Source organism: Centropristis striata, chromosome 18 (assembly GCF_030273125.1).
Source record: "Centropristis striata isolate RG_2023a ecotype Rhode Island chromosome 18, C.striata_1.0, whole genome shotgun sequence".
Classification (NCBI taxonomy): Eukaryota; Metazoa; Chordata; class Actinopteri; order Perciformes; family Serranidae; genus Centropristis; species Centropristis striata.
In genome coordinates, this window is record NC_081534.1 from 17,121,040 (window position 1) to 17,134,222 (window position 13,183).

General features: G+C 41.8%; 1 protein-coding gene across 4 annotated transcripts in view; it reads right to left on the bottom strand.

The window, feature by feature from the left end:
* Positions 1–1,066: 1,066 nt before the first annotated feature.
* The window catches only part of grm1a (glutamate receptor, metabotropic 1a), a 41,136-nt gene continuing 29,019 nt past the window's right edge, over positions 1,067–13,183 (bottom strand). For 2 of the 4 annotated variants that reach the window (XM_059356000.1, XM_059356001.1), the window contains 5 exons: positions 12,126–12,372; positions 11,356–11,524; positions 9,606–9,732; positions 5,441–6,374; positions 1,067–3,214 (listed from right to left, as the gene is read on the bottom strand). In XM_059356000.1, the coding sequence (XP_059211983.1) occupies positions 2,422–3,214; positions 5,441–6,374; positions 9,606–9,732; positions 11,356–11,524; positions 12,126–12,372 (2,270 nt within the window). In that variant the 3' untranslated portion in view covers positions 1,067–2,421. The remainder of the gene's footprint in view (positions 3,215–5,440; positions 6,375–9,605; positions 9,733–11,355; positions 11,525–12,125; positions 12,373–13,183) is intronic. The other 2 variants (XM_059356002.1, XM_059356004.1) reach the window with 2 other exon arrangements.

Sequence of the window (13,183 nt, forward strand, 5' to 3'; positions counted from 1 at the left end):
CTGAGTCACTGTTTTTTTTCTCATCTGTGAAAACCAGTTAAAACATTTTTTTGCTAGGTGTAAAATGTTTTGTATTTGTCATTGTAAAAACAGGTGAAAAAGGTTTTGGAAGTTTTTATTTTATTTTTTTAATCAGGATAATTTTTTAAGTGTTTGTTGTTGTAATACTCAATTCGGCCTCAAGAGGCTGAATTGCACCACTACTCCAAGTTCTAATGGGACTAAAGTTATTCATGTTTTCTTCCAGGTGAGTTTTAATTTCTACAATGTGAACACAAGATACAAACAGTATATTGTAAGTTATGTAACACTAGTGTCATGTCTTTCTTTGTTTTAATGGCAGACTAGATTGGGCAGTTTTTTTGTCTTTTGTGCTCACTTGCCTCTCAGATCTTCTGAACCAATTAACAAGTTGAATTTTTTTTTTAACACAACTGTTTTTCTCTATATGAAAAGGCAAATATTTTTATTTTGAATGTTTGACAGAACTTAAACAGAGCTTATAAAAAACTTAAGCTGATTAACATGAAAAAGCCTTTTAGTATCAAACGAATATAGTGCAGCTCAAACATCTAAGTGAAGTAAAACATTTATGAGTAGAGGAGGACTTTAAACTTTATCATTTAACTTGAGATGCCTTGAAAACCTCTTAAGAATCCTTGATTGGCCCCCAAACTATATTTTAGAAACACTGGTTTAATCTGACATTGACCTTTGCAATTTATGTATTCTTTGTATCTTTGGATTTTTTCCACCCAAACCAAATGACACCCCAGTTTTCCAGGCTACTGTAGGCAGTAATCAGTCTTCTTAATATAAATAGTTTTTATTTTACAGCATTGTTCAGCTTGCTCAAAACATAAAGGCCTATTTCACTCTAGATTTGACAGTGTTAAACAGGTGGCACCCTCGTATGTTTTACATTGGTTAAAATCATTTAACAACTTACACTATAATTGACTAAAAACATTTGGAAATACAATACAATTGCACTATGCACTGTATAGTCTTGTACTTTGAAATAATTTGCATTCTTATAGATAAAGAACTAAGAAACTTAACCTTAAGTAAACTACTTAAGTTTATAATGCAAGATTGAAGCAAAATTGAAACATGTATAATCTCATTACAAGAAGCAACTAATCATTGGTTACTTTTACAACTGAATATTTTCAAGAGGATACAGTCGACTCAAGTTAGCTTAAAAGTTACCCAAAAACCAAACACACTGCTCCGTGACAAGAATCTGAGGACAGTTTCAAAATGTATAAACTCTTTTTTTTCTGTTGACATTCTAAATATAGAAACATTTATCAGTATTACAAACATACCACCTGTGTGAAAAACAAGAGATGGCTTAACAGTATTACAAACTTTGAGAACTTGTACAAGTACTGTGTTTTTCATTACAATGACACAGCAAACTCAGAGAAACATGAGAAATATCAACACGGCATGGAAAGCAAAAGTCTTGTATCACGTCCCATGCTCATAAAACTTGTTCTCAGGGTTATGATTGAGTGTAAACTGAATAAACAACATCGCCATCATCTACAATCACGCTAACCTGTATCAGCTACATCGTAAAAACTGAAAGCAGGGATGTAGGTTGATAACAACTTTGATTGGCACATTATATCCATATATCATACAGCGCAAGTCTTCAGCAGAATCTCAGTTTAGTGATAATATTTTTGTGCACATCTCGCAACACATAAAAAGTAATATTCAACCAACTTACTGCACGTTTCTTGTTAATTAATCTCTTTGTAATATTTAAATTGCGATGAGGTCGGATGAGAGGAAGCTGAGGTGAAATTAATTAATGAAAAAAAAGGCGAAAATCGTTTTTTTGATGCAGCTGCGAGTGCCACACACATGAACAGACCTGTACATGTGCAGCAGAGAGGAGCAGAGCTAATCAAAACTGGCAGGAAATGCACTTGAGCTACTGCTGTCCTTAGAGCCAGTTTGGCTTTTACAGTGCTCATATATACACACAGAATTGTGTTTGTCTTTCCATTTTTCTTCCTTGCAGACCATTTCATCGCACCGCCATAGCAAGAACCACAGCTACATCCTTTATTATGATTCTCAGTGTTGCTTAATTCATCACAATTTGGCATGAGAGCTGACTAGTTTTGGCACTCGTCCCGGTTTCACATTTTTACAGAAAGGCTTTGTGCACTGACAGCCCTTCAGAAATGTAAGCACTCATGGATGATTCCTGCTGTTTGTCTACCTAGAATTTTGATTAACCCCTTACTTATAAAAGCAGAGTAATAAATACAAGCAAGCAAATGACGGAGCAAAAAGAAAAATGCCAAAAAGTCAAAATGATAATAAAATAATGTTGTTTACAGTATGTATCTGTATATGTTTGTGTGTGTGAACTTGTGTGTGTCAGCGCCTGTTTTGCTCTCACAGTGTTGAGGAGCTGTGTGCGAAGTCCCGGAGGATGTTTGAGGTGTAGACTGAGCTCGGAGGGCTGGAGTCGCTGACAGACTCCCCCGAACACACAGAGTCTTTGAAGGGGGAGGGGGGCGACAGGGCGAGGGAATCCTCCAGGGTTGGCTTGTTCTGAGTTAAATCCTCGCCTTCCCCGTCCTCCCCCTCCCCCTCCTCCTTGGCATCGTAAATGTAGCTGTGTAAGAGGTCCAGTTCCTCGTCCTCAGACCCCTCTTCTTCAAAAACCCCTACTTGTGAGGCCAGAGGAAGCTGAGAGGGGGTCAAGCTCAAAGGCTCGTTGGCAGGGATCGCCTCCTTGGCGGTGTGGTCATTCAGTGCGGGGACGTGGGAGCTGTGTGTGTCCACCACAGCCCCCTGCAAGCGCTCTGTGGTGCAGCCCTTCAAGTGAGAGGGCAAATAAGAAGCCGGCTTATCTAAATTAGACTCCAGCTCTTGCATCTGTCCAGAGCAAGTCGGAGTCCAGAGGGGGCGCTGCGAGTCGCCCTCGTCGTCCTCCTCCACCAGGTTGTACAGAGGCTTAGCGCCACGGGGTTCTTGGGGGAGATGGGGTTCTGTGCCAAGGTCGCAGGTGGAGGGTTCACAGCTGTGGGGGTCGGGGGTGTTAGTTAGGGGCCTGATGACCGCCGTCTGATTCAAGCCGGCTTCCTGTTTCCTCACATGCACAGACAGTCTGTGCCACACATTCCCCCCCCTCGGAGGGTGTCTTGCACCTGATTCAGACCATGACACAGACTTGCCATTAGAACTATGAACGAGATAAAGACCCAAGTTACTATCACAGGAAACCGGGAGGTGCTTGCAAAAAAAAACATCAACACAGCAGCAACGTAACACAACAGAGCAGCAGCATTTCAACATTTCTGACGCATGTTAAAATACTTCTTAACCACATGACTTGACATTAACAGCTTGGCTGAAGGATTCGCCCATGAGCTCTGAGGAGCATTACATTTATCAACTGTGGCACTTCACAAACATAGTGAGTCATAATGTGCTGCAGACAGCATTATGAGCTTCAAATTGCTTCAAACATTGAGCTTACTCAATTAAGAGCCACGCGGTCTTAGCTATTTGCTCACATAGTTAAAATGGGGCGCATGCATTTGGAACCAGTGTTTCAGTCGGTGCCTGAACTGGCCTGAAGACGACACAGAGTTTAGTGCAGAATGAGCTAGGACTGGCTCTAATGTGATTAGTCGGAGAGGTGGGGAGGGGAGGGGCGTTCATGCTGAGAAAAGTTAAATGTGAGGTTAATTCAGGATAAACCAAAAGCAGCAGGGTGGTAGATCTCCTTCTTGGAGGGCTGCAGTGTCAAAAAAACTTTTTTTTTTCCAGCTCAGGAGTGACAGGATCACAGAGGCAAATGATTCCTTTAATTCATCGGACACTTCAACCAGTCTGACCAAAATATGAAAGGTTACTTGCTACATCTTTCCTCATGTCATCTATAGAAATAAATCTTGGTGCAATAGCTAAAAATAAGTTTCCAATGCCACCTCTATGAATTTCAGCTTTAAGACTTTTGGGCAAACTCACTGATGATCATCTGACTGGTGAGTGTCTTAATGTCTCCCCTGGTTGTGTATAATTAAAAAAATATGTTTCAGTTGACAGTGCAGCTCTCCAGGAAAGGAGCTGAATGACCACCATGCCTAAACACTTGCCAGCCTCGACACTTTGCAAACAGTACGCTGCTCAGTTTGGAACGTTAAAGGGGGTTAGAAGATTAGACAGGCCGCATAGCAAGGGTGAGAGACAACACGTAAACATATTGGGATCATTCTCATACTCTGCCCCGCTCCTTACTTTAGATACCTGTCCATGTGTCACTGCTGTGGATCTCAAAAAAGTTATAAGCAAGTCTTATATCTAGTTTAGATGTGTGAAATCTCTACTTTAATAATCACTGACACAATAGCATGGCCTGTTAGCTCTAAATCAATGACAGCAAAATGTCCCGCACTGAGTTTTCTGCTCCATTCAGCTTAGTATCATTGATAATACTTCATGCCCCTCAGGGGGAGGGGGATGTGACATAAAAACCAGTGTTCATGGCTTACTGTATAATGGACCAGTTTAGTTTTACGTAGATTGGGTTACTGGAAGGTTAAAATTGGACATCAAGCATAAACACTCAAATATTCTTGAGAAAAATAAGTATCTATGGGTCACCTTTTATGATTTATTTAGAAAAATGCCAGTTTTAGAAAACTCATTGGGCCTTATCTTACACCTGGCGCAAAGGAGTGCATAGTGCAACGCGACGTTTCCTTTTAAGTCCCAGCGCCCGCATTGTGTAAGTAGCTGCATCCATCTCTGCCCCCATTAGTGATTTTGGTCCAAAAATGAGTAGTGTTCAGGCGCACTATTTGGCGTATTGTCATCTTGAGGCAGCAGAAAGTGTTTGCACCATTGACCAACAAATATCTGGTCTAAAGTCAGTGATGCATTACTTCAGTAAGGTGCACCACATAGGCAAGTTCACACGCGTACGCTCTGCTGGTTGCACACACAGGGAGGAGCTGCAATGCTCCTTCTCCTTAAGTATATAGGTTTCATTGGTGCATTTGCATAAGCAGTCATATGGGGTTGTTGATGGGACAGAGAACTGGAAGACTTTGGAGACAAAAAACCCACTGCTCAAATATGCCAAATCATCCATTTAAAAAGTAATGCACCAAGGGAACGCGAGATGAGGCTAATTGGTTTACTTTATGTAATATCCAAACAGCACCTATGATTAATAAAGGGATTGATTACAACTCCCCTTTGCCTTACTTTGCACCCACACTATGCGCCGTTAAAATAAAATAAAAAGTGGATCTGGACTCGCCCTGAATGCACTTTAGACCGAGCTCTATAGATTGTTTAAATAGGGCCCACTGTATTATTTGAGTGTTTTTATTATCTTATAATTTTGTCTCTTACCAAATAGAATCTATCAAAATAAACAACTTAAAAGCTCACTCACTTGGCATTGCCAGACCCGGGCTTCTTCCGACGGAACATATTGAGGAAACTGTTGCTCCCGCATTGAGCTGACTTCCCATCTCCAACATGCATTCGCACCACATCGGATGTGGTGAAGGCGCTTCGGACGTTCCTCTCTGGTTTGGCAATGATAATGTACATTTTAGGTGTGAACATGCACCCCAGTGCCACCGTTACGCTCAGGCTGACGGAGAAGGATGTGGTTATGATCTTGTAGTTTGAGCCAAAATAGATTGGCACAAAGGCCAACCAGATGATGCAGGTAGTGTACATTGTGAAGGCAATATATTTAGCCTCATTAAAATTGGCCGGGACGTTCCGCGTCTTGAAGGCATAGTAGGTGCAGCTCATGATTAGCAGGCCGTTGTAGCCCAGTGGCGCCACCATGCCTACGTTGCTAGTATTACAGATGAGATAGACCTCACGTATGCTCGGATAGGACTTGATGGGCTCAGGAGGCTCCAGAATAATAAGTGTGATCTCCAGAGTTAGCTGCACGCTGATCAGCATAAAGGCGATGACCACCTGGGCCCAGGCGCTCATGAAACGGGGCTTCCTGGTGCAGATTTTCTTCTTGCTGCCTGCCAGTATGCGGGCAATGCGGTTAGTTTTGGTCACCAGGGCGGAGTAGCACATGGCAGATGAAAGGCCCACCAGGAGCCGCTGCAAGTAGCAGGAGGCAACCGTAGGACGGGCGATTAACGTAAATGGACAGATGTAGCCCATGAAGATGCCAGCCAAGATGATATAACAGAGTTCTCTGCTCGAGGACTTAACCACAGGTGTGTCACGGTACTGGATGAACACAAAGGTGACAAAGGAGGTGATCAGGATGCCCACGCAGGAAAAAGCCACCGCCACCATGGACTCCACATCCGCCCAGTCAAGATACTTCAGAGGCAGGGGCTGGCAGCCTGGAAAGAGCAGAGGAGACATCGAATTAATCTATATTTTTGGTACCTTGGTCGTTTTTTTTTTCTTTTTTGTGAATGAAAAGCACGTTAAAACAGGTAAAAAGGAATCAATGAGCAGACAGTAGAGAGGAGGGCAACACAGATTTGAAGACACAAGGGAGGTCAGGTGTGCAGCAGTGATCAGAGTATTCCAAGATGGCCTAAAATTGCTCAAGGACCAATTTGCATACATCAAAGCTCCAGTTCTGTCAGATCTCTCTGTCATTTTTATTTCATGCCACATGTGTATGTGCAGACATGTGGGTATGTGTGTCAACTCTGTCATGATGTGCTAGCTGCCATCCAACACCCAGAGGAAGTTTATAGAGCTTAATGGGAGAAAACTGACATCCCTAGACTTCCCCAGCTTAACACTCCATAAATTACATGCTGCAGCTAATAGCATTACAGTCAGTGCCATCACAAGCACGACTACACAGAGAAAAACCCACTACTGGTCTGCACTGCTAACTCCCAATATGTCAAATCATGAGAAATCTGACATTTTTAAACAACCTTACTTGTTGCCTCAGGAAGCGTAGGTATTTTCAACACACGATGTGAAAGGTACCAATATAAAGGTGTAAAGCAGCTGTTACACTGAGATGTTGTTTAAAAGCACTTCTGCAAAAGCACACAGAGGCACACTTGAGGGAGAAGTGTCTGAAGCACACTGAGGTGAACTGTTGCTGTTTTTCTTTTGACCACCCACCCGGCTTAGTTTACCAAGGCATCCGCCGCACTGCGTGCAAACGGACAAGGGTGGCAAAGGTGAAATGCTCTTATCTGTATCTGTTCTTACACAATCCTCAAATCCCTTATTCCTCTAAAACCTATGCTGTCATATCTAGTCTGGGAAGACCTTTGAATAATTCAAAAACAAAGCTCACTCAGGTTCTGTATATGGTCTCTGGGCAAATTCACATTGACTTTGAAGAGAAGCCAGCACCATAATGAAATTATGAAAAAAAAGAAAAGAAAAGGTATTTTAAGATAAAATTCCTGCCCTAAATGTGCAAATTACTGAACATATGGACAGTACAACATCTCTCTATGAATAGGATACCAACTCTCTCTATTAGTATTCTCCAGATAGGCACATGTAATGAGAGTGAAGGGAGAATTTCTTCCTCGACAGACTGCTGAAATGTATCCCCAAGCCTCTCATGGCAGTAATAGGATTTTACACCTGGGAACTGAGAGCTCCTCTCAACTCTATAAATCGCTGTCAAAACAACCAGTGGGTCACAACAAGGCAAAGAGCAGGGAAGAGGGAAGGAGTAGTGTGGAGGTTGAGAAAGCTAAGAGAGCAGGGTCACAGGACCTGGATGATGAAAAGCATCAGCGAAAGGAGGTGTAGGACTGTGAAGTGTGAATGGGATTATGGGGGGAGGATGATTTTCTTAAGAGCCTAAAATAGTTTAGGAGGAAAGGTTTGTGCTGTTTGAGTGAGACTGATGTTATGAGATTTAAATGAGCCCAGTGAGGGAGCAGGAAAAGGTAAGTTAGCTAGGAGCAAAGACATGAAATGGTGAAAAATGTAAGTGAGGGTTTTTTTAAAGGCATACTATGCAGGGACATAGTGCGTACATAGTCAATCAAAGCTGCCATGCTCTTAATTATGCATAATTTTAAGCCTTAATATCAATGAAACAAGTTATATAAAAAATCAACAAGATCTCCAACATAAATGACAGAATACCACCCATAATGACCCATATGAGCGTTTGTCAAAATGACCCATATTAGCGGTTTGAGGTCCAGAGTGGAGCTTTCTAAAAATAGCACATGCATCATCATACATACAGTGATGGAAAAAGATTTTCTTCAACTTCTTGTTAATTTTAATGCCTGGTACAACTAAAGGTAAATTTTTTTGGAGAATTATAATGATAACAACAAAAATGCTCATGAAAGTTTAATTTAAGAGTCGATATCTAGGCATTTTCTGTGGTTTTCTTGATAATAACCAAATTCACTATCAAGTGGTCTAATAATTTTTTCCATGATTGTACATGTACAGTTTGCAGTTGTAAAAACAATGCTGCAGTTTTGTTTAATTTAGGCTAAAAAAAAAAAACTTCCTGGCGAGGCATTATACATACGTACATTGACTTTTGTTTTCACATGGGGCACAAACCCCAGCACTAAATCCAGCTTGTATTTACAGTATTTCCAACACAGACTTAGGCCCTGTTCACACGAGGACGGTCTGAACAGAAGACACAAAAGTGGCGTTGCGTCTTCACTTTTTAGTCCTCGTTTAGATGAGCATTTTCGGGAGGAAATCTGCGTGCACACGGTGACGCAAAAGTGCGTGAAATTCAATTGTATGCAGCCAGGCGGCATCACTTAAAGCGATAAGAGCATCTTTGGGCATGCAGAAGTTTTCACGCCACACATTTTCATCAGCTACTCCTTCCACAAAGTTCTCCACCATCCACTAGATCTCCCAGGTCTCGTTCACAGCCATCTGGCTCGCCTCCGACAAATTGCTGCATCCAAAATGTGATAGAGGTAATTACAGATCCTTCTCTGTTCAGTAATACTATCTGTACATATCCTGTACATTTGGTGGAAAGTTTATTAGAGCTGCCAGTAGCATGCTACTGGAGCATTTATGTGACGTAAACACATACGTGACGTGAGCAGATCTGAGCAGAGTTTTGCGTCTTGGCCGTGTAGACGGACACGATACGGTGGAGCGTATTTAACTTTTCCACTTTGGAGGGTGGTTTCAGATTTTTGCGTCTTTAAGCCCCCCAAAACGCCGTCACCGTCTAAACGAAAGGCACTTCCGATAAAATATTTTGTCCGTTTACACGAGGACGCTCGCGGAATTCCTTCTCTGGAATTATGTTAGAAGATGCAGAGTGTTTTGTTTTTTTATAGCTCTGTGTCACTATTTTTGTGGCTTCATGCTCATGAGCTGACACCTAGAAATGTCCCAGAGAGAGCAAAGTGAAAATGAAATAAAAAAATACAGGCAGAAGGCAGAGTCTCGGCAGATACAGACACTGTCATACACTTCTAGTGGGTCATAATTGACGATTGAGAAAGATTACTTTGTATGAGTCCACACATTGATTGCTCCGTAGGAAGATCCTGCATAGTGTGCCTTTAAGGGATAGGGAATTAATGAGCATAAATGAACATTGTTTATTAAATCACAAGTAGATTGGCTTCTCCTACCTTCCAGGTCATCATCAGGCCACCATCCCAGCTCACATGCTTTGCAGGTAAACTCATCCTGGACGTACTCATTGTCCTTGCATGTGGTGCAGATCCAACAGCAGCTCACCTCGCCCTTCCTAATCACCTGCACACAGAGAGGCCAGACATTAACAATGAGGGGTCACAGACATCTTCGTAACCGGTCACAACAGCAATCAAACTGTGGCAAGAAGCACACCACATCTAAATATATAATCAGCATCAAGGGGATATCAAAGACGAGGGTATGTTGGCGCAGTGTTTTTTTTTCTTGAGCCCCAGACATACTGTTTATAAAACAAGGCCAGTTGCTTTTAAATTCTGCTCCCAGAGAAGCTGTTACCAGCACTGTGATATGTAAAGCAGGGTGATAAGTGGGGCAGGAAACAAAGCAGATAGAGGGGGAAGCGTGAGCAGCCAGGAGAGAGGATGCACCCTCCCTCAGGGCGACTTAGTGTAAAGCTAGACTGCAAACAATCGGCTCAAGATGAACTAAATCAGGGCATTTCTTCAAAGTGGGTCCATAACCACATTTTATTATTTATGGCTTTCTCCTGAGCCAGATAGGGTGAAAAGCCAGGAAATGATTTGTCCACCTTGTGCAAACATAAACTTCTAGGCCAATAAAACTCAAATGAGTAACTATTAAAAACACAAAGATTTGTTTTTGTTTTTAAATTCAAAACCTTGTTCAGTTATGTTTTATTAGACTGAGAAAAAGTAAAGGTGCTTGTAAATTATTTTCTCCACCATGAAGCCTTTTTACACAATATTTAATAGATGAAGCAGGATGCCAAAATGTAGGACACAGTAACATCCCTAAAGTTTACTTGCCAACTAAAGGATGTGTTGGACGATTACCAAAGAGAACAAATGTGAAGCGTCAAGATTTATAGCATGAATGGTGCATCAAGTCCGAGCAGTGACACAGTTACAGGTTAAAAAACAGTTATTTGAGCACACAGGGGAAACACTATCTCTGTCCTAACTGATTGTACTCTCTGTGCGTATTTATAGCCATGCCAGCGGTCTGGATGTAGGGATGGCAATGCTGGTTGGTCAGCCCGGACTTCTACTTTGGTCCATCGCCATTCATTTTTGTACATATATTTATGTTTTTTTCTTTTTCAGACCATTCTCTGAAAACCCTAGAGATGGTTGTGTGTGAAAATCCCAGTAGATCAGCAGATTTTGAAATCCTTTCTTCCGCATTTTGATGCTCGCTTTGAACTTCAGCAGGTCATCTTCACCATGTCTACATGCCTAAATGTATTGAGTTGCTATGTGAATGAACATAACCTTGAAACACAGATCTACTCCTCCACAGCCTCAAAAAGTCGCTAGTACTGCTATAGACTCTCAGTCTTGTTAAGAGACATCTTGGAAAGAGCATTCTTCAAGTATCCCACTTGTGTTTTCGTAATTGATAAAGCACTTTGTGAAACACACACACTGTGTGTGTGTATGTGTGTGTGTGTGTGTGTGTGTGTGTGTGTGTGTGTGTGTGTGTCTGGCTGTCCAAACTCATCTCCTTGTTGTACTGAAAATTAGCTAGTTAGAGCTGAATCAATGTTAAATTGGCTCTGCTCGTATTTACTTATATACACTGGCACAGTGTTGAATTAACACTTTTAGATAGTTTTGGGCCTCCAGAGTCAGTAATGACTATTGATTTTGTCAGACCAAATTAACACCGGTTCATTTAACGCTGCAGGATTTTAATCCCTACCTTGATCTGTCCTTTGGAGCAGGGATCACTGCAGACTGAGCGGACCATGTCGCTGCTGTTCATCCACAGTTTGTAGTCGTCGATGCTTAAGATGCCCTCGTGCCAGGAGCCAACGTTTGAGTAGTCGTAGCGACCATCACCCACACCCTGTAGATTCATGATGTCGTACCTGGATGGACAAAGGGAGGGATGCGGGAAGAGCAAGAACAAGTTAAGTACGTGACAAAGGGAAAAAAAGACTAGAAAGGGGGGGACAGTAGAACTGAGGAGCGTTAAAGATCACAAACAGAGAAAGAACGGGGGAGATTTAGAGGGAGGGGAGAAGGAGAGAGTGACAGGTAATTTAATGATAACGATTCGGCAGCTTAGCAAGCCTTTTATCCAAAGTCACTTAAACAGCTTACAACCCTGTTAGTGTAACATCACGAGCGCATGCCATTGCACACTGTGGCCTCGTTTTTACACTGAACCAGAAAGCGCTTCACCTGACCTCTAGTTGATGGAGGAATGACACGGCTCTGTTTTCTGACTGTCAAATGCTGTCTGTTGGACTGAAGAGAGATGAAAGTGGCTGCCACAGCGGACAATCCACTGAATCTGTTCCAGTCCAAACTAATTACATCCCTCCGTGCTTAAGATTGGCGCACACTTGTGTGCATGTACACGCGTGCTAATGAGTAGGAGAGTGTTAGACGGGAGAAATTTACAGATTACAACCGCTCTGATAACATCCATTTTTATATATTCTTACCACCTCCTCATGCTCTTACCTTCCGGGGGTGTCTCCGTTTTGATCAAAATAAATCTCCTCTCCTGAGACTCCTCTGAAGGACGTCTTCAGGAGGTAGTCCAGCAGCTTGCTGCCGTCGATAGGGTCCATGGCCTCACAGAGCCCCGGCTGCCCCGGGCACAACTCCTGGTGCATATCATGGAGGCCATGAGCCATGGCATAGATGGCATTGATGACAAATCCCATTTTACTATCCTGAACATAGTTTTCATGCAGACTCTCATTTCCTGTTAGAGGGGGAAAAGAAGAGGGCATCAGAAGGATAGAATTTTTAAATATATATATATATATATATATATATATATATTTTACAATTGAAGCAAACTTTGTGTGTGTGTGGTGTTTTGTGCCAAGCCTGCCGCCTAAACATTACGTTCACATACAACGAAGACCGCATTCTCAATTACGTTTCAAGTGAAATATATTTTCTTACAGATTAGAGTCACTGTTTTAACATGTTGTTAATGTTGTGAACTGAAACAGAAGTACTTAGTTAAGTTTAGGAAAAATAAAGTGTACTTATTGCAAGTTACGCACGTAAATTAAAGGGACAGCTTGCCTTAAAAATACATTTTTTTCCTCTTTCCTTTACAGTAGTGCTATCTATCAATCTAGATCATTTTGGTGTGAGTTGCCAAGAGTCTGAAATATAAGTCGCAGCGATGTCTGCCTTATCTCAAATATAATGGAACTTGATGGCACTTGTGGTCCTCAAAGCCCCAAAAATATATTTGAAAAACATCATATTTGGATAAATATCTCCAAAACTCTGCAACTCACACCAAAACAATCTGTATTGATAAATAGCACTCCAGGTAAGAGGAAAAATATGTATTTTTGATTTTTTGGGGGGGTGAACTGTTCCTTTAAATAGGTTATGTTCATGATTTCAGGGGGTTTCAGGTTTCACATGAGACAATAACAGCGGCCTTCTGGATGAAAGTCTGACCCACCCACCCCAACCTCCTCCTTATGTGTTCTCTTATTAGAAACTTATCTCTGATACATAAAAAACAAACTTAATCCCAGATAAATTCC